At 38.4% G+C, this 26,702-nt stretch overlaps 1 protein-coding gene across 14 annotated transcripts in view; it reads right to left on the minus strand.

Moving 5' to 3' along the window:
- RAPGEF2 (Rap guanine nucleotide exchange factor 2) overlaps positions 1-26,702 on the minus strand; it is a 238,563-nt gene that overhangs the window by 96,171 nt on the left and 115,690 nt on the right. For 13 of the 14 annotated variants that reach the window (XM_075198125.1, XM_075198102.1, XM_075198094.1 and 10 more), the window contains exons 3-4: positions 22,277-22,333; positions 3,823-3,906 (exon numbers count right to left, since the gene is read on the minus strand). In XM_075198125.1, coding sequence (XP_075054226.1) covers positions 3,823-3,906; positions 22,277-22,333 — 141 coding nt within the window. Of the gene's footprint in view, positions 1-3,822; positions 3,907-4,005; positions 4,025-22,276; positions 22,334-26,702 lie in introns of those variants that run through there. The other variant, XM_075198139.1, reaches the window with a different exon arrangement.

Raw genomic sequence — 26,702 nt, forward strand, 5'->3', positions numbered from 1 at the left:
TGCCCTGAGGATTCCTCTGTGTCTTCACTGACCTCTTTATAGCTAAGTTACATTGCCATTTCTCATGTGTTCTCCCGCTGACTGATCTACAGTATTCCGTCTAAACCCCTTTTACCCTCCACTGCCAATCTCTGTGTGTCGTCTCCTCAGATCTTTGAAAAAAACAGTCTCTAGAAGAAGCACTCCCTCTTCTTTCTGTTCACTTGACGGTGTCCTGTGGTTCTTTTTATTATTCTCTTTCTTTAACCAGTCACTGGGAGAGTTTATTACCCAAGTATCTTGGTTTAATATATATCTTTCCTTTCAATTTATGGACACGTGACTTATGCTTTCCATTCCGTACAGTGGAGGTCAGCGTTTCAAGCTGGTAGCAGAGTTTGAAACAAGACAAGAGTAAAGTGCTATGGCGTATGTTGGTGCTATATAAATAAACGATAAAAATAATAATAATAGTAATAATGGTAAGAATACAAGGGGTGGTAACACTGCTGATTTAAAGAGACTATAGACTGAAACTTTCCTTGCTGAATAACACAAGTGAGCACCAACATCGGAGAAATGCTAAAAGTGTTTTTATAACTTGTGGCTTGAACTCATGCTCCTGCAACTTTTATGAAATATACGGCTTTATATTTAGCAATGCCTTCTATGCCTTTCAGCCATGTATTTGTAGCCTCAGACAGAGTTATTTATCATCAATGTCCTTGGATATTGCACAAATCTAGTCTCTGGATTAAAATGTATCCACTGTAAAGAATATAGTGGATCTGTGTCCTATCCAAAGGCACACAAAGTTCTGAGTATATGACAGCATGGCTGAAGAGCACAAATGTAAGCTAGTTTTGCTGGAGGATGTATGCCAATGCATTCACCTGCAGATAGGCAACCCCTCTAAGTATTCAACCTCTTGTTATTCATTTGGCATCTTACCCATACTAATATATGTGACATTATAAGGAATAAAGTTATCAGCGCAAAATAACAAGTACATTTGTTTCACTAAACCTCGTAAGAAAAAGTAGTAAGTTATGTATTCTTTTAAACCAATTTCCTCAATGTAAAAAAGAGTTGGCCAATAATTGAAAACAAATTTAGATGAGGATTTGTAAGACGACCTTCCAGGAATAGATTTATGTATCTTTTCCTATTATTAGTATTGTCACTTAAATGAAACTGCAAAACGACAAAAGACAAATTCAACTAAAATCAAAGTGCTGCATGTTGCATTCTATTATACCTATAACATACACCAACTAACACCAGTCCTACAATCTCAGTATATGGAGACTGGAACTGGATATCCACATTGATCTTTCTCAACATCAGCAGTGCTGTGACATGTATGCTAAAAGGTGAACAAATGGCTAATTGTCTATTTCATATCTATTCTAAGATATAAACATTAAGGACTACTGTAGCATTCACCGAAACTGCTAACAGGTCAGCAAACATATTTTACATTGTGCAATGTTGTGATGGAGCAGCATTCCGTAATAAGTAAATCAACTCATCAAAAGCCTTTCATATTTCTATGCATTGTCACAATGTAATGGTGTTATTTATTTTCTATGACCATATTAAGTCGCATCCCTATGACCTTCAATGATTCAATTTATCTGCTAATGAGTCATATCTCACTGGGAAGTGATTCATTTCACAGAGTAACACTCACATATGATTCCTACACTTCAAGAAGGAACATTAACACTGCCACCCAACAAAACCTTGAGCGTGCTTTTAATAAGTGGGACATTTACGTGTTTTTAAAGAGACAGAAAAATCAAGTTACTATTGAGAAAGTTTAGAAAGCTGTAATCAACATTGTTATTAGTGGGAGGAAAAATAAATGTTTATCTTATAAAGTAGTCAGACTTCCTGGTCTTGTGGCAACAAAAGTAAATGGGCTCCTATCTACTCTGCAGCTAGCCTATTCAATTACTTTATATAGATAGAGGCTTACCAGAAAATCCAAGATGGGAGCAATGAAGCTCAAAACAGCAACACACAGGAATGGCATTAAAAACAGAATTTCATACCACAGACTACTGGGATTTCCCACCCCTGACATTACACCACAAGGGACAGGAAATAAAAAGCAGACATTGTAAATTAAAGTTATTTCATTTAATGTGGAAAATATAAATACCATACTAAACACAAGTGTAGTATTTCATATTTGCAACTCAAGCTAAGGCAGCGGTGGGCAACAGAAGGCCTACCGGGCTTCGCCCCCAGCCGGCTCCTCTCAATCTTATAAGAACAGGGGCAGCCGACCTCCGGGTTACCTGACCTCCTCTGCACAGTGCAGATGGCCACGCTGTAAACCTGGAAGAGGAGGAAGTGTACAGTGCTCTCCCTCCTTCCTCCGTGCGGCCTTACTGATGGCTGGAGGGCAGTGCGAGTGGCCCTCCGGATATTTCACATTGCTCCCCACTGCTCTAAGGCGACGCCAACACAAGACATTTTAAAACTTCCCTATAGATGTTTATGGTATGTACATCAACATAAAATACGCCTGTACAAAGTATGCATTTTTATTTTAGAAATTATATTTTTCAACCAGGTAATTAGTGGCATTATTATTTATGTTTGTGAATGCAATAAAAAAACAAAACAAAAAGCAAAGTGATGTTCAAAAGCAAACGAAAAACTGCCCATGTAGAAAAGCCCTTAAGTAGTAGTTGCAGATAACCAGGTCCCTGTGTAATGTAGGGGCTACACATAGGGTGGTTTCAAGCAAGCACTTTTCACTCCACATCTAAGTACAGCATCTAATCAACCAACATTGAAATAATTTGCACATGTCACGCAAGTGCTTTAAACTGCTCAAGCCGTTTGTAAAAGCGCTAGCAGCATTGTTTCTTCCAAGTGTCCAAAGCGTTGAATAAAGACAATCTACAATTGAAGTACATTGGATTTGAGCAGACACTGCCACACACAGCGTTTTAAGATGCTCATTATCAGCTGTAAAATATAAAAGCGCTGCGATTTTCCAGCTATGATAACAACGCTACAAAAATTAGGCATGAGCACTTCTAAAGCTGGAAAAACGGTAACGTGAGAAGCACCACCCTAAAGGGAGCAGCTTTCAGATCTATTGCTGTAACACTAACATTCTGTAAACCATGCTTCAGAAATATAGCAAACAAACAATATTTGAACTATTATGCAATAGACTTTGTTGTTGAACTGTGTGGTCAAATGCAGCAGAATTCAAAGACAAAGGGCAACATTTAAGAAATGTCTTCCTTCTATAAACAGTTGGGTGTTCTCTGTGTAGATATTAGTTACACCACTTTATTTGGCTTACATTCTAGGTTTCACTGGTTAAACTATTATTCTATCGCCTGACACTGTGTGTGTTCTTGGCTTGTTTTTTGTATAGAATATTCTTTCATGGCAACATAAAATAACTGATCACAACCACATTCTGTCTTTATACAACTGTTTAGAAAACAAAAACAATTTTACATAGTTTACTATAGATTACAACACGACAGTATCCACATAATGCTTTACAATTAGAAGATACAGTTTTAAATCACAAACCAAAAACACGCAGCAATGTCAGTTACAGACAATGTTACAAAAATACACACATTAGCACTAATCCTTAATAACTTATACCTCCAATGTGCATAATGACATCATGCATATAATGTATGTAATTATTGTTTCCACAATGGAGGCTGGAGAACTAAATGTCCAGCGTTACCATAAGACAGATGCCTGAGAAGCGTGAGCCACTCTTGTATCAATGGACTAAATCACATTTTTAAATGCACATTTTAAAATGTTGATTTACAGAATAAATTCACCTACCTGCTCCTGGGGAGGAACATAGACTCTTTGATAAACACAGATCCAGATAAAAGGATATACCAGCAGGTACCGATATCATCTGGGCTGAAATGACATAGAAAAAAAACGGAATAAAACAAACATTCATAATATAAGGCAATTACGTGGTAAAAATACAATAAATACCAAATATTCTGTATTTACCACTGTTAATAGTAACGCCAGGCTAAATGTTGTGTGTGCTTAAGCATGAAAGGGGGAAAAAAAAAAAGTGTAATCCTTTCTAGTAGGTTTTCCGAGATCACAGACTATTACACAATTCTGGCTTTACCGAGGAGAATTTTGGACGGGAAGTGAAAACATCAAGCGTGTCTCTGTGCATGCACTTCCTCAATTTCTTAATTTAACTCTATTCCAGTGGAAGCTTTCAATTTGCATGAAAGTTAATGATGAATCTTGAAAATGTATTCTGAAAAAACAAAAACTTTAAAAATAATAATAATAAAAAAAAAATCTATTCTATTCTAGATCAGACCTGAAATATAATCCAGCACCCGGAGCTCCTGACGTGAGTGTTTCTCCACCTAGTGGACACAGTAGGCCAGCCTGGGTCAGCCATCAGATGACACTGTGACTTGTGTGTGTAGATGTGACTGTTCCTTGGGGCTATTTCTTACTTACTTAAACAATATAGTACTGTGTGCAGCCCAAGTATGCTTAAACTACTCTGCTGTGAAGGTGCCATTGTACTGAAAAAACCGAGAACAGCTAATACGCATATTCTCTCCGACTGACGCGACTGCTAAACAATGGCTCAATTTTTAACTCTGCTATCATAACGCAACAAATAACTGAGTGATGACAGCTGTTTTGGGGCAAAGGAAAATGTATCAGTACGCTCCAAGTTTTTCCAAAAAGAAGAACCCTTTTATTTATTTTATAAATAATTGCTTACATACCAGTTATCAATAAAACACCAATGTCCTACAATATAGGAAATGGATGTTACACTGTTAAGACAGAGTGTGTTTATATATGTATAATACATCATTTTCTCCAAATATGCATAAACCCAGATTACACATACAAATATTACTATTATCATGGATTAATCAAAGAAATATATATATATATATCGCACTAGGAAGATCCCACAACTCCCAGATAAATTCTTAGGGAAACCTTATAATAGGGAATTGTACAGCTCCTTTATAATGCCAGTTACCCTAGGAGTGGTGCACCCACACATCATAGTCAGTAGAAATATTCAAGAAAAACAAAGATGTGTACATGGGGCACTCTGGAAATCAGATAAAATATGTCAAACTTTTATTTTATTTAATCCGATTTCCAGAGTGCCCCATGTACACATCTTTGTTTTTCTTGAATATTTCTGTTATCGTAGATTTGGAAGGCACCACAGTGCTCCGCAGCGCCGGACAGTAGGGAAAACAGTACATGCATAAAACAGGGACATACAAGGTAGACAAAATAAACGCAGACATGAAAACAAAGGATATTAAGGACCCTGCTCATTGGAGAGCTTACATTCTACGTGGGCAGAGATGAAACAAGAGGAGATTGTGACAATACAAAGTGGTACTTGCAAATATTTAAAACATAAGCAAGTTGTGCAGACATTTGATAGTTCTATTCTAGTCATGAATAATAATTTACTGAAATTTAGAATATTGATTATATACACATTATTATATGGAGACTTGATTTGTGGATTCAGCTTTCCAATCATTATTATTCCCAAACTCATCTTTATACCTCAAATCAGAGCTCTTTTGCCCAGGGTAATACTCATGTAGTACTTTCCAAAATATGAAAACATAGCTTAATAATAAAATATTAGATTTAAGAATTCAAGAAAAACCTACATACATAAAGAGGGGGGAATGGGTAACTTGGATTGAACAGAACAGAGTGTAAAGGTCAAAGATCCAGAGTGCAAAGATCATAGATCACTAATGTAATCCCAAAGCACAGTCACACAGCCACTAAGGGCAAATATGCTTCATCAGGCATTGCTTTACATTGCCCCAAATTGCCAGATGAATAGCCCTTGCCACCACCGTACAGTTCCATGGTCCATTTTTAAAGATCTGTTTGAGCTGTATTCTGTTCCATTCAACATTTGTCAGTTAGTGGGAAGGAAGCGTCATATGCTGTACAAGCTATTTCAGGAACCATCAACTTGTACCTTTCACTTGGCAGGTGACAACTGACAGAAAGTGCATGATGACAATATTCAGGCTATTATGTTAATCTGCCCTACCAAGCCTGTCCATAGGATCAAGTACCAGAGTTCTGTTCTGTTTTTACATTTTAGATGATCACAAATACCCATAGCACAGCACGATAGTCAAACATATAGCTTGCTGAAAACTATTTTCTGTTCATGTGGCCAAGAGAAAGGGTTATACCATACTTGCCAAATTTGACCGCGAGTGTGGAGAGGACTGGGGCACTGAGAACCACGGCATTTGGCCCTGCAACACATATACACAAGTGAGGGTGACTTGGTCTTTCATAAATAAAGTAGGGCTACCCAACTCTATCAACTACTACTATGGCATCTCCCTCCAAACACCAAGCATTGGACTGACAGTGAACAAACTTTTCTTGCTGCACGCTATGGACATTTTACCCGTCTCCCCAAAATCTCAGACCTCCCTGCAATCTACAATATTTTACTTCCTCCAGAACCACCAGACCTGAAAACTTATGAGTCTCTATGGTAATAGGGCTTAAACCCAAAAGGTAGTTTAAGAGTGTTGGGCGGACATGAGGATAGATGCTAGAAACTGTGTGGGTTACAGGGTACATTTGAGGGCTTTTGCCCGCCCACAGATTAAGATACATACAAAATACTTGATTTTAAATGAAATACTTATGTAGTTATTCCCAATGACCCTCTAGTCCTTTATTAAATAAACCCATCAAGCCAATCTTGTCACATCGGGTTCACTGCATCCATGGAATACATAATCAGCCTGACAAATAACACAGTCCACAAGTTTCAAGAAGTTTGGAGAAATTGGAAGTCATCTTAGAGGTCTTTTCCAAGTAGTTCCTCTGTGTGACCTCAACTTTTATTTTTTAGTAGCAATATGGTTCTAAACCCCTCTTAACTCCTCTCCATATTCCAGTCCCTTGTGTCCACTTTCTGAAGCAACAGAGCTGTTTCCTCCCCCTTTCTCCTTTTGTTATGATATTCCACGTCCGACGAGCAGGCAATTCCATTTTGGTTAAACATCCAACCTGATAAGTGTCTTTTTGGGCGTAAAATTTGTGTTATTTCTGCATACACAAAATGATCCAGTTATTGAATCAGCTCCTTAATTATTAGAAAGGGTGTATGCCTGTGCAGAGAGAATTCAGCAGCAAACAAACACATCTCTCTCTGTCGAATACCCGTCTAACTATGTTCAAGTTAAGTCCTTGGATTTATCTGAAATCTCAGCAATCAACAAGCATTTTATAGCAATGTCTACGCCAAAAGATCTATAAACAACAATGCTTGATTTACTGCAGTGCAGGGCTGGCGTTGCTCCAGCACCACTTCGCCAACTGTCTGCCTAACAGGAGGTATAATACACCTTTGGGGAGAGCGAGAAAGCAATAGAGCGCCCCTTCTGCAGAAGCCCTTTGCATTATTAAATATCCTGTGGGTGACTTTCATGCTGTCTTCTGGACAGGCAAGGAGAGCGGAGAGGTCTGGCAGATAATTAGTATGCCAACGTCCTCACAGTTGCTGTTTCACACATATTGTTCAGAAATTATTTTTTTTTAGCATTATGTGAACATAAGTGAATTAAGATATACTCAAGAAAAATGAGGAAATATAAAACAGACTGTATAATGTATGTAAGCTTTCAATTAATATAAAACTGGAGGTCAGTTAGAAGTAGGATACAAATTCTCTGAAATGATTCATAGAGCGTCTGCTAAGTGTCTAATAATGCCAATATTATTTGTATAGTCTTATACAAGCAGTTACATTTGGAGTAAGCACACACTAGCATTAACTCTTAATATTGTAAATGGTATTTTTTTTTTATTTAGATTAATTAAGGGCACAAAACAGGGCTCCAAATATAGCCTCCAAATCAAAAACTTGTTCCTGCTGTAGTCGCACCAATAGCAGATCTCTGGATAGTGTTGGCATACGCCCATGCACCTTGGGTTCAATTCCGAGCAGGATACTATCTATGTGGAATTTCTATGTGGCCATATAGGTTTCATCTTCGTACAGGCCTGGCTAACCTGTGGCACTCCAGGTGTTGTGAAACTACAAGTCCCAGCATACCCTTCCAGCAATAAGCTGCTATATATTGGCAAAGCATGCTGGGGCTTGTAGTTTGGAGTGCCACAGGTTAGTCAAGCCTGTCCTAGTACCTTGGATTTCTCCCATAGTCTAAACACACACTGGTAGGTTAATTGTACATTTGTGTGCCTACGGAAGGGTATTACATAAGCTTACATAGATTATAAGCTACACTGTGTCAGAGACCGATGAGATTGAGTAAACATCCTCTGTAAAGCATTGAACAATGTGTTGGCACTATATAAAGAGTAATAAATCAATGCGCATATTTTGTGGTCCAGGACACTAAAAATTGCTAGCAAATGTGAAGAAATATATCGTACTACCACCTATGAAAATGCAGACTTCAACTGCAGCAACTGTGAAAAAGGCACCTTTGCTTAACTGGTTAAAATTCCAAAAAAATAAAAAATGTGTTAGTATTATTATTAATGTACATTAATGCACCACACAGTAAAGAACACCGGACATAAAACATGATAGACAAATAAATGCAGACATGAAAATAAAGGGTAATGAGGGCCCTGCCCATGAGAGAGCTTAGTTTCTTATCGGAAAAGGGCACAGCTGACAAGAGGAGCGAGTGTGGCTCAGAGCTGACATTGGGTCAATTATGAAGGTGCATTAGTGTGAGTGGTATTAGCAACATATGCTCTAATAAAGAGATGGGTTTTCAGAAAGCGTCTAAATATTTTAAGGCTGTGGGAAAGTCTGATTGCGCATGGTAAGGAAACTCCGTATGTGTGTAGCAGCACTGGAGAAGTCTTGTAGGCGGGCTTGAGAGGCGGTTACCAAAGATGAGGCGAGAGTCAGTGGTATAGCTAGGAGTATTTCTTGACATTTGAGATGTATGAAGGGGTGTTGTTGTTGAGGGCTTTGTAGGTAAGGGTGAGTAATTTAAATTGCATTCTGGAAGATACAGAGGGCCAGTGTAGGGATTTGCAAAGTAGTGCAGCAGATGTGGAGCGGTGGAGAGAGAGAGATCAGTCTTGCAGCAGCCTTTGGATTGAAGTGGGGATACATGGGTCATGAAACACCAAATTGCAGAAGGTTGCATTATTCAAGACAGAGATGAGAGAATGGATAAGAATTTTGCTAGCTTGTTAGAGAATAAAACATTGTATTCTGGCAATGTTTCTAAGGTGGATGCGACAGGAGTGGGAGAGAGACTGAATGTGGGGAGTGAAGTGTGACACCAAGACAACAGGCTTGGAAGACTGAGGAAATTGTGATATTATTGACGGTGAGGGGGATTTGAGGGGAGATAGTGACTCTGGGAGGAAGATAGATAAGTTCAGTTTTGGACATGTTAAGCTTTAGGTAGTGTTGGGACACCCATGTGGAGATGACAGAAAGACAGTTGGTTACACGAGATCGTACAAAAGGGAAGGGGTCAGGGGAGGAGAGGTAGATTTGGGTATTATTAGCATAGTGCTGGTAATGGATGCAGAATGAGTTGATTAGTTCCCCCAAGAGAAGTTGTACAGTAAGAAAAGTAAAGGGACAGGAAGAGAGTCTTGTAGGGCCCCAAAATATAAAGGCAGTGAAGGAGTGGATGTGCCATAGGTAAAGACACTAATGGAGCGGTTTGATAGGCAAGAAGTGAACCAGGAAAGCACTGTGACACAAAGGTCAATGGAGTGAAGTTTCTGTAGGAGAGGAGGGTGTTATATTACAAAGAACCAAAATACATTTCTATTTGCAGAGTTGCCATATTTTGCAGCAGTTGTAGGTCTCTTTTCAGAGTGGGGATATCAAATAAGTTGACCACAAGAGCTGTATAGCAGTGACTGAGGTCAGTGTACAAATTAGCAGAACAACACCTGCTCTATGTCTGTGTCACAATGCCATACAGAGGCTGTCACCTGTACACAGTGGAGGCAGTCATAATGTCGAATGAATCAATATTCATGAGAAACACCATATAAACTCACCAGGAATTTGTATCATCACTGAAGCATGAGGCACCAAGTATTGTATATCTCCAATCTCCTCTCCATCCACACTCCCGCCCGGTCCCTGTGTTCGGCCAATGACCATCGCCTCTCGTCCACTCTGATCACCTCATCCCACTCCAGAATTCAAGACTTCTCCTGAGCTGCCCCCTTGCATTGGAATGACCTCCCACAGTCCATCCATTTGTCCCCTAGCCTGTGCTCCTTCAAACGGGCACTCAAAACCCATCTCTTCCTTAAAGCCTACCAACCTTCCACCTAACCCTCTCTCCATGCTCAATCTCATCTCCTGGCTCCTCCTCTGTAGAGGTGTGCGCTTGCTCCCCTCTTCTGACTCCCTTTGTGCCGGCTGTCTGTTTCCCCTCCCTTTAGGATGTAAGCTCTTATGAGCATGGCCCTTCTCACTCCTGTCTCTCTACCTTCTCTTCTGCTCCAACTCCATTATATTTGCTTTGCCTGGAGTCTCTGAAGTCTTGGTATTACTCGTTTATTGTTCTGTACTGTTATTCCCTGTACTGTCCATTGTTTGTACTGTTTTCGGCGCTGCGGAAACCTTGTGGCGCCTTATAAATAAATAAATAATAATAATAATAATAATAATAATAATATCTCAGTGATATCAATAGTTCCCAGCTACTGATCGGCTGAAAATGAGTTCAGTACACAAAATGGCTGCCTTCACTGTGTGAAAGTCCACTTAAGCGTAAAGCTATCAAATTACTTGTAACCTACTCAGACACTATTTACTAAATGGAGGCACATACTACTTGCCAGATAGTTATAGAAAAAAGCCCATCTACAAATCAGACTCGAGACTAATATCACTTCAATGCATAAGAATGCTATATAAAAGCATAAAATCACTATAAAAGCATAAAATCACTATAAAAGCATAAAATCACTATAAAAACATACAATTCACTTTTATATTGTTCTCCCCCATATACTAATTTTAAAGAAATAATTGCGGTCCTCTTCCATATACTTAATTACTAGCCCAGGTAAGAGGACTAAAGACTGAGGAAGCTCTGCAGACTGCTTGCATCACATACTGACTGATCATAGACTGGGGTGGTCAGAGTTTTAGTTGCATTCTTGTTGATGTCACAACAACGTTCACAGGAAATACAGTCACCATGTGTAAGGCAATATGCAGACATTATACTACATGTGGCCCTCATAGAGGTCATTTTAAACTTTGATGAAATCTAATCAGACTGGTTTCATTTGACAGAAAACGAAGTCAGGCCAACCAAACTGTAACCTGTCCCAAAGCAGTTGTGCCCTCTAAATGTATAATGATTTGCCCAAAAAATTGTATAATGGGTGAGAAACTTTTCCATTTGCCAGTTCATGGGAGAGGCACGTACCCATACCCATCCAGAGGATGGCTCCCATCACTGAATGTCACAATATTAAATAAATGTAACTATATGGATTTGTGTCAAGCTCAGGGGCAGGATTTCTACAGGGAATACTTGGTTTTTAGAAAATAATAAATAAAACACTTGCTACAACAAAAATAGAAATAGAAAAGTACACTGTATAGAAGTATAAGAACGTTCAATAAAGACAAAAAGGAGGCTGTATATTAAAAAACCCCCATTAATATTAATCGCCTTTATATAAATTATTCTTGACCATCTTACCAATATAATGTAGTATTAATTGTGTAGTTTAATATTAATATTGATCTCACATCCAATTAAAAAAATAGTATTAGTTACTCACCAAGCGGGTCACATCACTCTCAGCAGCCATATTTTTATTGCATTTTTGTTTTTCTTCTAAAGTCACAAAAACACTACAGTCAAAAGTGACAACAATCACAGCAGCCATATTGTGTAAGCCAATGTTCATTAAAACATAGACAGTTACCCAAAATGGGTCAAACTACAGACTGTTATAGGTTTTTTTTGGGGTTTTTTTTTTTTTTTTTAATGTAGACAGAAGGAGAGGGTTCCTAAAAGCAGTTTCCTGCTTCCAAGTCACAGAACTGTCATGATTTACGTTTAGGGGGGGTTTCTTGGCAACTGGAACCCCTCCTAAAGGTGTCCCTCAAGCTGTAAGCATTTTCCCTTCTCTCTCGTGTATGACAACTGGAACAATTCAACTTTTATAAACACTGCACCTTTGTAGCTAGTGCAGCGATCAATCTAAACCATGTGATGATACCACATTTATATGGCAAAGTATGCTGGTAACAAACCTAATAATAATAATTGCCTGGAAGCTTTATAAAAAGCCAAACCTGCAACAGACTTTACAATACTAGCATGCAAACGCGCATCCAAGCACCTAGAATTAACATCTATACATCGGTTTTTTAAAATAGATGTCTCACAGAAGGTGCCAGTTGGTAAATTGTATCATGAACTCTTAATGATTTGACTAGATCTCAGCAGGGGGCGCTGTATCACGCATCACAATTTCATCCCCACCAAGAAGCACATTTGCATACACGATGACAGAGGTAGACCTCAATTTCCACATACAATGGAGGGAACAGAAATAAAGAAAAATGCATTAATGACACTCAGAAAGGACATGAAACAAAATGATCAACTTAAGGTCATGAAGTTATGAAAACTTGGCTCACATTCCGTGTGGTTGAGACAGATATCTAAATTGGTCACTGAAGTGTACTCAAGTCTAAATAGCAAGGATTAAAATCACTACACACCACACCAACTATCTGGAGTAAATCTCATAATAAGTAATCTGTCAAGCTGGCCAAAACACAGAGTGATGGATAGCACTGGTTATGTACACAGAACACAGCACATTATACAGAAAGTGTGTATATGTGCTATGTATATGAATATATGTGGAAGACATGAATTCATTTAAAAAAACAAAAAAAAACAAAACTGATTTTAATCTAAAACAGAAAAATGAACCCTTAGTTTATTTTCCCCAGAACCTTGCACACCGGGGCCAGAGGTTGTTTTTTTTTTTTGGGGGGGGGGGGGTTTCTTTACCTGATCTGGCTTCTAGAATTGAGAGGAATATCATATTATCATCATCATCATCATCACCACCATTTATTTATATAGCGCCACTGATTCCGCAGCGCTGTACAGAGAACTCATTCACATCAGTCCTTGCCCCATTGGAGCTTACAGTCTAAATTCCCTAACATACACGCACACACAGACAGACAGACTAGAGTCAATTTTGATAGCAGCCAATTAACCTACCAGTATGTTTTTGGCGTGTGGGAGGAAACCGGAGCACCCGGAGGAAACCCACGCAAACACAGGGAGAACATACAAACTCCACACAAATAAGGCCATGGTCGGGAATTGAACTCATGACCCCAGCGCTGTGAGGCAGAAGTGCTAACCACTGAGCCACCGTGCTGCCCATATTATGCAGCTGAAATTAACAGATGATGTGGGAATGATATACTAATTAATAAATTAATAAATTAAATGGTCTAATGTAATAGTGGGTAATATCAAGTTTGAAACATTTAGATCAACAGCAGATGAGCTATAGCTGAAATAAATGGCTTTGGAGAAACTTTTTTTTTTTTTTTTGGCTATTTTAGTAGTGAGGTGTTCAAGATGTTACTCATGCCAGCTGAAACGTCATGGCTGCTTCCTGCGAGACTAAGTGAATAGACGCTATATTTTAGCTGCAGACATCTGGAAGAATGAATGGAATTAGGTCATATATGTAGAATATAAAAGAGGAACAAAAACAATATCCTGTCTAATTTGTTTCTTCATAACTTCCGATTTATTTATGTAAAAGGAATATTCAGACTTATGTCGAATAAATACAAAAATCTGTTCATTGTGGTGGCTTTCAGCAAGAAGGGAACTGAATCATATGGTCAGTTATTGTAAAGCTCTCCATCCACTGGTACCCTATACACCACAGTCATACATGCGGAGATTTGTAATTCATGATATATAATTATCTGTGTGGCTGTATTGGTGAGTAAAAATGTAAATAGTTTGTTGTGGCAACATGTATTTTCTATACCAGAAGGAACAACCACAACATACTTGAAAATGAAACTGTGAAAAGCATGGTACACATAGGTATCTCAGAGCTGTTTACAACCACAGCTCCATCGTTACAGTAATATAACAGAGGAGAGAATGGGTAAATGAACATTACTTATAATTCAAGTGCCACATGCTATTACATACTTCCATGTTCAGCCGTGGGATGCCTCTACGGCTAGTGAATGTTTACGTATTCCCACCCAACGATTGCTCATCTGAATTCACTTCAGCAATATGAATACTTCAAATTAAAAACAGTACTTAAAACACAGAATACCCTACTGATTAGAATTACAACACTGGACATCTAGTCCAGTGAGGATGGATTTAGATTGGCATATGTTGATTTCTGGGTATGTTTAGCTTACATAATTGTATATGGGATATCAACCTTTTTATGGATTCTATATCTCAAATATGCAGAGTGTTACTGGAAGCGGTAGTGGTCATCATTCAGTTTAGTTTGTCCATGGTTGCCAGGTCAACTAATTCAGACCTTTAAAGCAGATGGGCGTGTAAATACACCTACCCCACATCATAGAACTATCATCAGGCTTCTTGACAGTACCAGGGCTATTACCTGTAACGTTGCTGTAACCCTCAATTAGCGTAATGTTGACTCTAGAGAGAGAAGCAATCCGACTAGTGGGTGATTGTTTCTTCCGACAACCAGGAAGAAACATCTCAAATTATGGCCTTTACAGCAATTGTACAAAGTTAATGTAAAAATAAAAATACACTATATGGTCAAAAGTATGTGGACACCTGAACAGCACATCAATATGTGATTGTTGAAATCTCATTCCCATAATTAATATTGGGCATTAATATGGAGCTGGTCCCCCCTCCACTCTTCTGGGAAGATTTCCAATACATTTTGGAACATAGCTGCAGGGATCTACATCCCTTCGTCCACACGTGCATTAGTGAGTTCAGGCAGTAGCGCATCCCAAAGTTGTTTGATGGGGATGAGGTCAGAACTCTATGCAGCCCAGTCAAGCTCATTCATACCAAGGTCTGGACCTCACTTTGTGCACAGGGGAACCATCATACTGAAAAAGAAAAGGGCCTTCCCTAAACTGTGGTTACAAAGTTGGAAGCACACAGTTCTCTCAATTGTCATTAAGCATTAAGATTTCCCTGAGGTCCAGGCCAGAGCAGGAAAAGCAGCCCCAGACCATTATACTTCCTCCACCAAACTTTTCAGTTAGGATTCTAGCAGGGCAGCAATTTGACAAACTGAGCTGTTGGAAAGGCAGCAACCTAGGACACTGCAACGTTGAAAGCCACTGAGCTCCTCAGTACCACCCATTTTAAACGCTTATGTTTGAGTATGAAGATTGGATGGTTGTATGCTTGATTTTATGCACCTATTAGCAAATTGTGTGACTGAAATGACTAACCACACTAATACATTTGGCCATGTAGTTATGTTCAGCCTGTTGACTTCGTAGTCAGCACTTCTGCCTCACAGCACTGGAGTTCGATTCCCGACCATGGCCTTATCTGTGTGGAGTTTGTATGTTCTCCCTGTGTTTGTGTGGGTTTCCTCCGGGTGCTACAGTTTCCTCCCACACTCCAAAAACATACCGGTAGGTTAATTGGATGTTATCTAATTGACCTTCGTTTCTCTAGGTGTGTGTGTTATGGAATTTAGACTGTAAGCTCCAATGGGGCAGGGACTGATGTGAATGAGTTCTCTGTACAGTGCTGCGGAATTAGCAGCGCTTTATAAATAGATGATTATATAGTGTATTTAATAGTCTTTTAAGCGTTATTAAACAGATTATTTTGGACTAAAGTGTATCGGTTATCTACAATTTAGAGGAAAACCAATATTCATGAGAATTAAGTAGGTCAATGTCTCTGTGATGACAAGATTCCAGTTGAGTTAATAGGCTGTATTCCAATAATTGTTCAGTACCCAAAATGGCTGCCTGCGCTGCATGTAGCGATGGGTACACTTCAGCCACATGACAGAGCCTTTGCTCTCAGTGAGCCTTGCACTTGTAACAATGTCACAGGTGTGTGTGTGTGTGTGTGTGTGTGTGTGTGTGTGTGTGTAGGTGATAGACAAACTTTCAAAAAATTACTGAAATGTGGGTACAAACAGAACAAAACAGTTTCATGTAAGTGAGTTTGTCTTTCCTTTGCAATGCTCATATCCAAGCCTTCATGCCATATAGCCAAACTGGCTTCAGCACACAAACTGAGGTACACTTCTCCTAATTACACGCTTAGGCTTCTAATAAGTCTGGGAACATGATGTCATATAAGGAGTCTGAAGTAGGAAGGCAGCGAGGGTAAGCGTTCTGCCAACTTTTAGGGAACTCTGCAGAAATAATTACTTCTTACATGCTAAGAACATTGGCTTTATAAGCATTATTATTTTGTTTGAAATGACCTATTTCCTTACATGGAGCATTATAGAACTATATCTCAGATTAGCGTTTTTTACTTTCAATACATTGATCGCAATTTGTGTGGCGAGTTCTGTTATTTTTTAACATTTAAAAAACTTTGGCTTAACCATTAAAATGTATTATACTACAGTTACAAAATACATTGCGGCATTGCGCTGTGAATGTGTGTGGTTTCAATGGGGAAAAAGTCCCACATGCTGCAGGTAATATACAAGTGTGACTGTTGACGTAATCCACCAATATATACAGCAGGCCTTGTCCACAGCTCTTACAGCCAACTCCAAAAGTTTATAGGTAGTAAAAATACACTCAAGGTAAACCAAAATAAGCATGGCGTATGAAATAGTGAGTGCTGCCGTCTTCATGGTGGGGCTCCATTACACTGGAATACGGCATTATTGCTACACTGCTTACATAAAGATGGATTCATTCTTATGTAATAATTAGGATGCTAGATAAGTTCTCATGTTGCAAGGATTTAGTTTTATTTCTTTTATTTTATTGTGTCGACATAATAAAGACATTGCATTTCTGAGCATGATCCTAAAGATGGAGGAGATCATGGTCCCGTATAAACATCCCATACACATATCCAGACCCTGGTACAAAGCTAGCAGTTCCATTAACTGGATCAACAACTGCTTAATTCAGTTCTTGGACCCTTGATCTGCACAGTGTTCAAACCTAAACATCATTAGTAGAGTACAGAAGTCCCAGGGATGTTACTAACTCCTGATAGGCAGACCTGGGTCCATGCAATAGATAGATGAAACATACCCATATTACTAAAAGATCCATGCTGATCTAATAGTAACTGCTATTTTACTTTTCTTTATTAGATCGATTTGTATTATAACTATTAGTAATAAACATACATAATACCTGATTGGTTTTAAATGATTAAAAAAAGTAACCCTGATTCTGCCATCATCAACATTTATTTATATAGCGCCAGCAAATTCCGTAGCACTTTATAATTGGGAACAAACAGTAATAAAACAATACTGGGTAATACATACAGACAGAGAGGTAAGAGAACCCTGCTCGCAAGCTTACAATCTATGGGATGAAGCTTGAGGTCAGTACACATATTAAGTAGCACTATACCTGGATGAACTAGATGAATTAATGTCAGGGTAATTTTCTGAGATTATTCAATGAACAAGCAGTGCACAAAAATGTAAATGCGTGTATAAATGTGGGACACTAAGCATATATTGAAAGCAATGGCTGTGGCTCATGCTATATCGAAACAAATAACAGACATGGTCATGTATAAAACTGCATGTATCTCCAATTGCTTACATTTATGGATGGAATTACTGCAAGAGGAGACTTCAGGGACATTGAAAGATGGGTGATTGTTGGGGTGTGTTTCACAGGAGCAGCAAAGATGAGTGTGGTTCAAGTAGAAATTCATCGGGCTAGATTTACTAAGCTGCGGGTTTGAAAAAGTGGGGATGTTGCCTATAGCAACCAATCAGATTCTAGCTATCATTTTGTAGAAGGTACTAAATAAATAAAAGCTAGAATCTGATTGGTTGCTATAGGCAACATCCCCACTTTTTCAAACCCGCAGCTTAGTAAATCTAGCCCATCATGTCTGATAATCTCCTTTACTGTGTATTGTGCAGAAGTACCTCCATTATGGAATAGAATGCATGCACTAGGCACTGTCACAGTACTGAACAGGAGATTCCATAATATTTCCTCTTTTCATGTGCGCGAGCATTGCAGGCTCATTATAAAGTTTTGATAACCAGCAGAGAATGAGCATAAAGCTACAACTTTGACTGTGATTTAGACACCAAAGTGATTTTCACCAAAGTGTATGTTTCCATTCAATAAACATGTCACAAATCATTATGAAAATAATTGCTGAGGTGGGAAGGTCATGTTTTCTGAGTACACAGAAAGGCTCACAACCAGAAGTTGTGAATAGAGATAAGTAAATGACCTCATATTGCATCTGCACCTAATTATTAAGAGGAAAAGTTATACAATTACTTCCCCCATTTTGGTTTTATGAAGAGCAACATTACCGCTGTGATGGGATCACTTATAAATAACTTATAAATTAATTTCAATTAGTGGCGCAGTGCACCAATGTATATCATATGGTTTTAGCATTAGAAATGTATTGGCTTCTGATGCGGTAGGCATGTGTTAGAGAAAATTTGTCTTTGTAAGAAAGGAAATCCCATGCTAATTAAATGTTTTCATGTGCTAGACCAACACATCTTTTAGCCTGAATGCGCAGGAGGGGGCTCTTAGCCGTTCATCCTATGGCTTAGAGAGACAGGGAACAGAAAGTAATTTAGGAAATCACAGATTGGTGTGAATTGTAAATTGCATTAAATCCAAATTTAGAGAACATATTACATCCCGATAAGAAAGATCTGATGTAATAGCTCAGACTTTGTGGTGCCAGCTAGGATCAGTGGGCTGGGTTACACCCAGCCAACATGTGTGTCAGAAACAGTATAGAAGAGCTGTGTTTTGTATTTCAACTATATTATACCATCTGAACCACTGGAAGATCACTAGTACCTTAAACTAGTGTGTAAATGTCATTGTAAGGACCCTTGACCAATAAACATCACTGCTTGAAGATTCTGTCTGATGCCTATTGTCTGCTGTATCCTGTGACCAACAGATAAGAGCTTACATTCTAATCCGTTCCCCGGCTGTCCTGTGTTGAACCCAGTGACTCTGTCAACGCTCTGCCTGCTACCCAGCAGCCCTGATCCATAGTAAGCGGTCAGGAGGTACTAGCCAGCCCACAGCAAAGAAGCACTGTAGCAGCATTACCAACTACCAGAAGTAAAGGAGTCGGCAAGTGTCTGGTGGCAAGGTGACACCAGGAGTGGTCAGTAACAGTTGGTTATGGACGGTGAGAAACAAACCCAGATAAACTGTGTAGGATTAACATCCAGTCATCAGTCTTCCCCCAACAGTCTGGGTGGCAAAGTAAGCCCATCTGGTCACAACTGCCTTATACGTCTTTCTGGCCACCAAAATCATACACGTTGTTCTGCCAGGCTTTCAGATAATTGTCTAGTGAAGTCTATTGTGCACACAGTAGGGAACACTCATGGAAATTTGCACTAAAGACAAAAGGTGCTGCAAACAAGCATACACTTACTTTCATACTGAAGACTATACTAGACAAATGGCAGAATATCATTGCTTTCTGTGTTATGACAATATGTGTACCAGTTTTCATCAATGTCTTCCCGTTTCCTTGAAACACCAAGTATCCAATTCTAACCAGAGCAGCAGGGTACAAATATGAACTGTTTCTTAGAAAATAAGACAATAAGATGCTGAAATGTGCAGACACAGCAGATAAATAACGGACATACAAGAACAAATTGTCCAGCCGAGTTTCCCAAAATAAACCATTATGACAAACATAATAAATAGACGTAATCTAGTAATGAAAGGGACACACTGTACAATGTACAAATGATGTACCTTTTCCCTTTATAGGCTCACAATATGATCTACAATGGATGCTGCCACCCAAGGAAAATGATAAAACTATAAACAGACATGTTATGCAGTTTTAAATAACTCATCTAAAGCATCTTCATAAAGATGTGCAACAAAATATCTGGCTAACATGAATACTAACATGGCCATCTAACCTCTAACCACTGGCAAGAAACCTGGCAAACCAAGTTCCCATAGCATATTCTATGAAACTGCTGTAAGGAGAGGAAACTGGAACTCGCTATTACTAATCTTTATATAATTATATTACACAACACTTTACAAAGAAAAAAAACACACAAACACAGAAAGACTCTAGAAACTCCACACTGATACTTGTCCTGGTAGGAATCGAACTTATGGCAGCAGCGCTATGAGGAAGCCACTGTGCTACCATGACCCCCCCAAACAGACAATAACAAAAATCTAACAATATGTTCTAAAATACATTAATAGCTACCCAATTTCTATGCAGGAATATATTCAGTTAATTTTATTTAACATATATTCAGTAAACTGGGCTTAAGCCATTCTACTAATATAACCTAAACATTTCTGTAATTCTGGATGCTGCAATGGGAGCAGACGCATGTTTTTTTTCTTGTCCACAGTTTAATGTATACCTATTGTTTTTAAAGTAAGTTTAATTACAATGCCCTTTTAAAGCAGCAATCCCTTTCCCTTCTGCCTTTACATTACATACTGAGAACTATGAGCCTGTGTGTGACTGGCAGCCATAATTTGCAAGCTCCAGAGAGGTTTTGAAAAGAAAATTAAAAAAAAAATAAAAAAATCCCACAACCTCTATGTGCCCTAAGGGTTTAACATCAATCATTTGTTGTTTTTTTTTTAAAACGTGCCCCTCTGTATATTAAAAGACCAGAATAAATTGCACATGTGCTACTTGTGGTTGCTTTTACATGGTCCCACTATAATATAAGGGGGTGTCTTAAAAGGTGGACAGAACCATTAAAAGAGGATTACGATAACCCTTAGAGAGCAAAATCTTGGTTAAGCTGCCTCCATCAAGGTGGCCAAATATGCTGAAATTCTTCCAATTAATTTGGTTCTAGTCGAAGTGTGTACTGGCTTTGAAATGTCACCAATCTTGATCAGCACCTGATTAAGGTCTTCTGATGATGACTGTGATGGTGGGTTTCCTCCGGGTGCCTCGGTTTCCTCCCACACTCCAAAAACGTACTTGTAGGTTATTAGCTGCTATTAAATTGATGTGTGTGTGTGTGTTAGGGAATTTAGAATGGAAGTGAGTTTTATATACATTGTTGCAGAATTAGTGGTCCTATATAAATAGATCATGATGATGATAACTGGAGATGCTGACATTATTGTGTCTCATAGGACCCGGATAGAAAGCCAGAAATATCAGATTTTGGTACACAAGTGAGAATCTGCTCATGTATGAGCACATTTATATTTCTAAATGCTGACAGACTGCAAACAATACAGAACAGTGTCATAAGAACCCCAGCACCTTCTTGTGGTAAGTAATCACTGGGTTTACATCCGCCTGTAGTATGATTCTCTGCCTTCACCACTAGACAGACTAAGGGATAGATTTACTAAACTGGTTTGAAAAAGTGGAGATATTGCCTATCGCAACCAATCAGATTCTAGTTATCATTTATTTAGTACATTCTACAAAATGACAGCTAGAATCTGATTGGCTGCTATAGGCAACATCTCCACTTTTTCAAACCCACAGCTTAGTAAATATACCCCTAAGAATAAAAAAAAGCAGTGTTTAAGCTCAAGCACTTGTTAGGAAAAGGGAGATTTTGATCATTGCTTTTAGGGATCTATTTAATGAATCCATCACAGAGTAACCCACCATGGAGTTATATAGGACCGTAAATTAATGAAAGCCCTTATTGAATTTATAGTGCTATTTGAAAATCATCCTAAATTATAATTAGTAGTGAGTGTCTGTGTGTGTGTCTGTGTGTGTGTCTGTGTGTGTGTCTGTGTGTGTGTCTGTGTGTGTGTCTGTGTGTGTGTCTGTGTGTGTGTCTGTGTGTGTGTCTGTGTGTGTCTGTGTGTGTCTGTGTGTGTCTGTGTGAAATGCAAAACAATAACTCCCAGTGTTTACTAGGATACAATAAAACATAAAAAACTTCTTACAAGAAATCTCAATACAAACTGCCATCAAAACGGACACTGCATTTCAAGAGAGAAAATATAAATTACATTATAAAGGGAGAAGAGGCAAAAAAAAAAACACACACTTACTAGTACAAGACTTCATTAGCTTCATGTCTTTCATATCGGACAGTTTCACACATCAATCTGCAAAAGAGGGAGACAAATCAACATAAAACTAAATGAATATTATACAAAAAACAAGCATACAGGATGGAATATTGCTTAGTAATGTTCAATTATACTGGTTAATATTTTGCAAACAGCTGCAGACCTATCATTCAATATGGTCACCTTTAACACACACACAAAAAACAGACTTGTTCTTTGGTCTGTAAGGAAGGAACGCATGAATAAACTGTAAAAGCTTTACGTGGTTAGTAAATGTAGAGTTACATACAAATCATGTCAACGCTTGATAAGAATATAGTGCTGATGAAACAGTAAGTCACAGGATTGTGGCCATGCATGTTTTTCAAGAAATATGTCAGCTATACTATCAGAGCTACCACAGCACAACCATGCCAAGTTAAAGTGTACCTGTCAACTTTACACACTAGAGGCAGCTCAATCAATAAATAAATTCTATCAATTCACTAAGAATTCAAAGATTTGATTGGCTGAACATTGGTTCAGTCCATGTAATGCAAGGGCCATAGCTTTTTAGAATGCGGTACCTGATAATGTTTCTTTCATAATTTCATAATTGAAAACAAAAGATCTTTTGTATGTTATACACCTTGCAATTCCAGTTCTTTCATCACACTAACTCCTCTCCACTGCATAGCATGACCTATTTTACAAACAGACATCATGTTTCATACTCTCGCTCTGCCAACTAGCGCTGAGTTCACTACCATAGCCGAAAGAGGCCTATCACAACACTCAATTTGTGGTATCTGGTATATCACGTATATCGTATACAAATAGGGTATGGCAGCTAATGACCCAACTGAGTTTCACTCCTCTCAACAAAAGGCAGCGTGGTTTCAGTGGGCGAAAACATTGCCAGGTCTTATGAATCCTGGGAGGACCAGGACTGATGATGGAAAGATGAGGACACAACAAAAAAAAAAAAAAAAAGCATATCCTGACGGTTGTCAACTGTGCAAACTGGTAATGCCAGTGTAATGGTATTGGATGTCACACATGTTGGGGTCCCCTTGGTATAACTAAAGCTGAGTAGCAGCACCTCCCTATTGAAATTTGTAATATGTAAAATGTGATTAAAAAATAGAAATAAGAGGTAGTGTATATGACATATACTATTTGTTTCTACATTAACTACTGAAAATCTGGAGCAAAAAAAAGAAAAAAAGCTGTTTCATGCGAATGAGCAGTGTGAGAAAGAGGACATGGGAAGATTTGTGGGTGTGAGGTTTGTTTCTGCTTATATAGGTCGTGAATGAGGTGGATGCAGGGAGCAATATAGTTCATGGGTGCAGACAAGTGAGAAGGGAAGTAGCAAGGAGGGAATAATGATGGGAGAGGGAGAAATAGGATGCTAGACAGAATAAAAATCAGTCTGGAGAGAAGTGTGCTGAAAGTCGGTAGGAAAACAGAGGAGGTAAACTGATTTGGTGCATGGTGAAGTGATGGGAAATATATGGATGAATGTGGATCAGTTGAGATCGGCCCTCACCACTGACACAGTGTTTGTGCTACATCAAAAAAACATATCATTGTGCTCTACATACATGTACTGCAGTGTCCAAATAAAATGTGCTGCAACGTGAATGCACGCAGCATGAATGAACACAAATAGGTTCAGACATACATAATAGAAAGGGTTTTATTTTCAAATGCAGCTTGTTGCATGCTTTAGACTTGCATTAAGTAGCAATATTACATAGAAGGTGTATATATATATATATATATATATATATATATATATATATATATATATATATATATATATCCATCCATAGATCTAGTATTTTAGGTTAAGTTAAGTATCCATTAAGCATGCATCTGCAGTCATTTTTCTTATCCATCCTCTCTCAAAAGCTCTGAGGCTGGCAAGCAAAAAGTGTTGCTAGACACAGACACAGTCACTCTGCTACACTGACAGATGCTTACAGCTCTCAGCAAGTCATGTGATGGCAGAGGAGGGAGGAGGAAGATGTCTCTATGCAGACAGAGCTCAGAGAGGCATTCCAAAGCCTCTCTGCAGACAACACCACGTGTCACATAACTGTGGTTTGCCATGGTAGTCCAGAATCATAAATAATTAAAAAGTAGCCTAAAGAAAAGCAAGGAAAAATAGTAAGCACATTCTAATTATGGCCTGCCACAGTGATCTAAGTTTAAAAAAAAAAAAGAATCATTATTAGATGTTTTGAAATGGACCAATTTTATGTGGCTATGTCATCTTTAAAGTGCACTAATTCTATTTTTGGCCTCCACTTGCATTTTTTAATAGAAATAATATTCATGTTGCAGCGATATGCCTAGTTTCTATATAGGTGTTAGTAATTCTGAATGCAGAGCTTTGCTACGCACTAGAATGAAATTAGGGTAATTGCATTTGTCCCATAATTTCCTTATCTACTCCCAAAGACTCAATTTAAACTTATTCATGTGTGTATTCTCACAATGCTGGTAATGGCGAATATATAAAATAATGTATACATTAAGTATTGTGTATGCAGGAAAAGGTACACTCTCAGCTACAGTATCAGAGTGTGAACCATGGAGCAATGTGGCTTTCAGGTTTCCTTTGGGGGAAAAAAAAACATCAATAATTGAAACTGTAGGGATGAGCTACAAATCTCCTGGATTTACTTCTTTGGTTCACAGCATTTGAAAGAGCAGAGAGCGTTCAAATAGACCAATACAAGTCAATGAATTTTTCTTTCAACTAGATCAATGTAACAGTAAGATCATAAGGTCACTCTAATGGTGAATATTAACAACAAATTGAACAACTGTGTTCTCTGTACTCTCTTTTTATCCTTTTAATACATCAAACTAAGAGTTGATTTTCACAAGCATTAATATAAAATAGCACATACAACCCGTGACAGTACTACTGAGGATGTATCCACTAGGGAGCACTATCCTCTTCTGAGAGCAGAGTGGGGGGCCCGGGAGGATACAGTGACATTGCCGGGCCCCTACCAAAACTATGGGGCCAGGTGATGTCCAGTTTCACTTCTGTATACCACTTTGTACTAACTGTAATCTGCACATTATATCAGCGATGCAATATTGAGTCTCACAACTTAACATTAATATCTGTACAATATCACCACAAGAACCCAAGTCACCCTGTAGATTTGTAACTAAAGAGCGTTGCCACCCTCACTTTAATGTGATGGCTTGACTATACCATGCTGCAACTTTCACTAAACGCGCTGGTTTTTCTTTTCAGCTTTATTCTGTGCTAGCCATGTATTTTTGTCAGCGTTGTTATTTTATCCCGCGCAGACAGCCCAGTAGAGCCATACTGTAAACCAGGGCAATAAAATTAATCAATTTTGCTCATATAGAGGCTTAGAAACCAAGCAAGATAAAGCAATTTATTTAAAAGCTCCAAGAGGGCTTGTAGACATCTATAAATGTCATTGATAGTTGAATATCCCTTTAAAGTTGCGCTTGTGGCAATATCAATCTACCTGTTTAATAGCAAATGCAACAGTACTGATAGTTCTCGTGAACTTTTCATTCATTATTTTTTCTACCTTAAAAAATTAAGAATTAAACTAGTAGTAAAACATAATGACAAATCTGTAAATGTCTGTGCAAAAGGCTGGTGAAATGGGTATGTTTTTTTTTTTTTTGTGAAATATCCTTAAATGGAAAACATCTGTGTAAATGAGGTAATGCAAATATATTCATGACAAAGGACTTTCAACGAGGAAGGGATGTGGGCTATGCTGATGTATGTAATTAAACACAAGAGCAGCAGTTTTCAGAAAAAAAATATCATCTATGTAGAAACCCTTAATCTGTATACATTACTGTATCTATACTAGTGTTTAACTTTTTTCTCCACTACCAATAAAATGACCAGCATGCACACACATATTTGATACAACCATGACTGCATTTGTGCACAGAAAGATAGGCTAAATACTAGTGATGCTTAGAAGAACAATAAACAATCTAAAGTTTGCATGTGTAGCTGTTCCCATAGGAAGCTATTAAATCATCATCATTCATTTCACAAAATTGTGTATTTTCTCAAATTGTCAGATCGAACATCGCAATGCTTTGGGGACCATACAAATGGTGCAACATAGGATTCTGCTGTTTGCAAAACTGCATTAGAAACCAAGTATGTATTGGATATGGTTGGCAGAGGCGATATTGCTGAAATTGCATACATTTTTGTTAGCTTGCATCTACATGCCCTGTACTGCACTTACACATGAACGCCCCCATCTAGACCAGGCCTGTCCAACCTGTGGCCCTCCAGATGTTGTGAAACTACAAGTCCCAGCATGCCCTTCCAGCTATCAACATGTTGTCTAATGGCAAAGCATGCTGGGGCTTGTAGTTTCACAACACCTGG

The sequence above is a fragment of the Mixophyes fleayi genome, chromosome 1 (genome assembly GCF_038048845.1).
Source record: "Mixophyes fleayi isolate aMixFle1 chromosome 1, aMixFle1.hap1, whole genome shotgun sequence".
Taxonomy (NCBI): Eukaryota; Metazoa; Chordata; class Amphibia; order Anura; family Limnodynastidae; genus Mixophyes; species Mixophyes fleayi.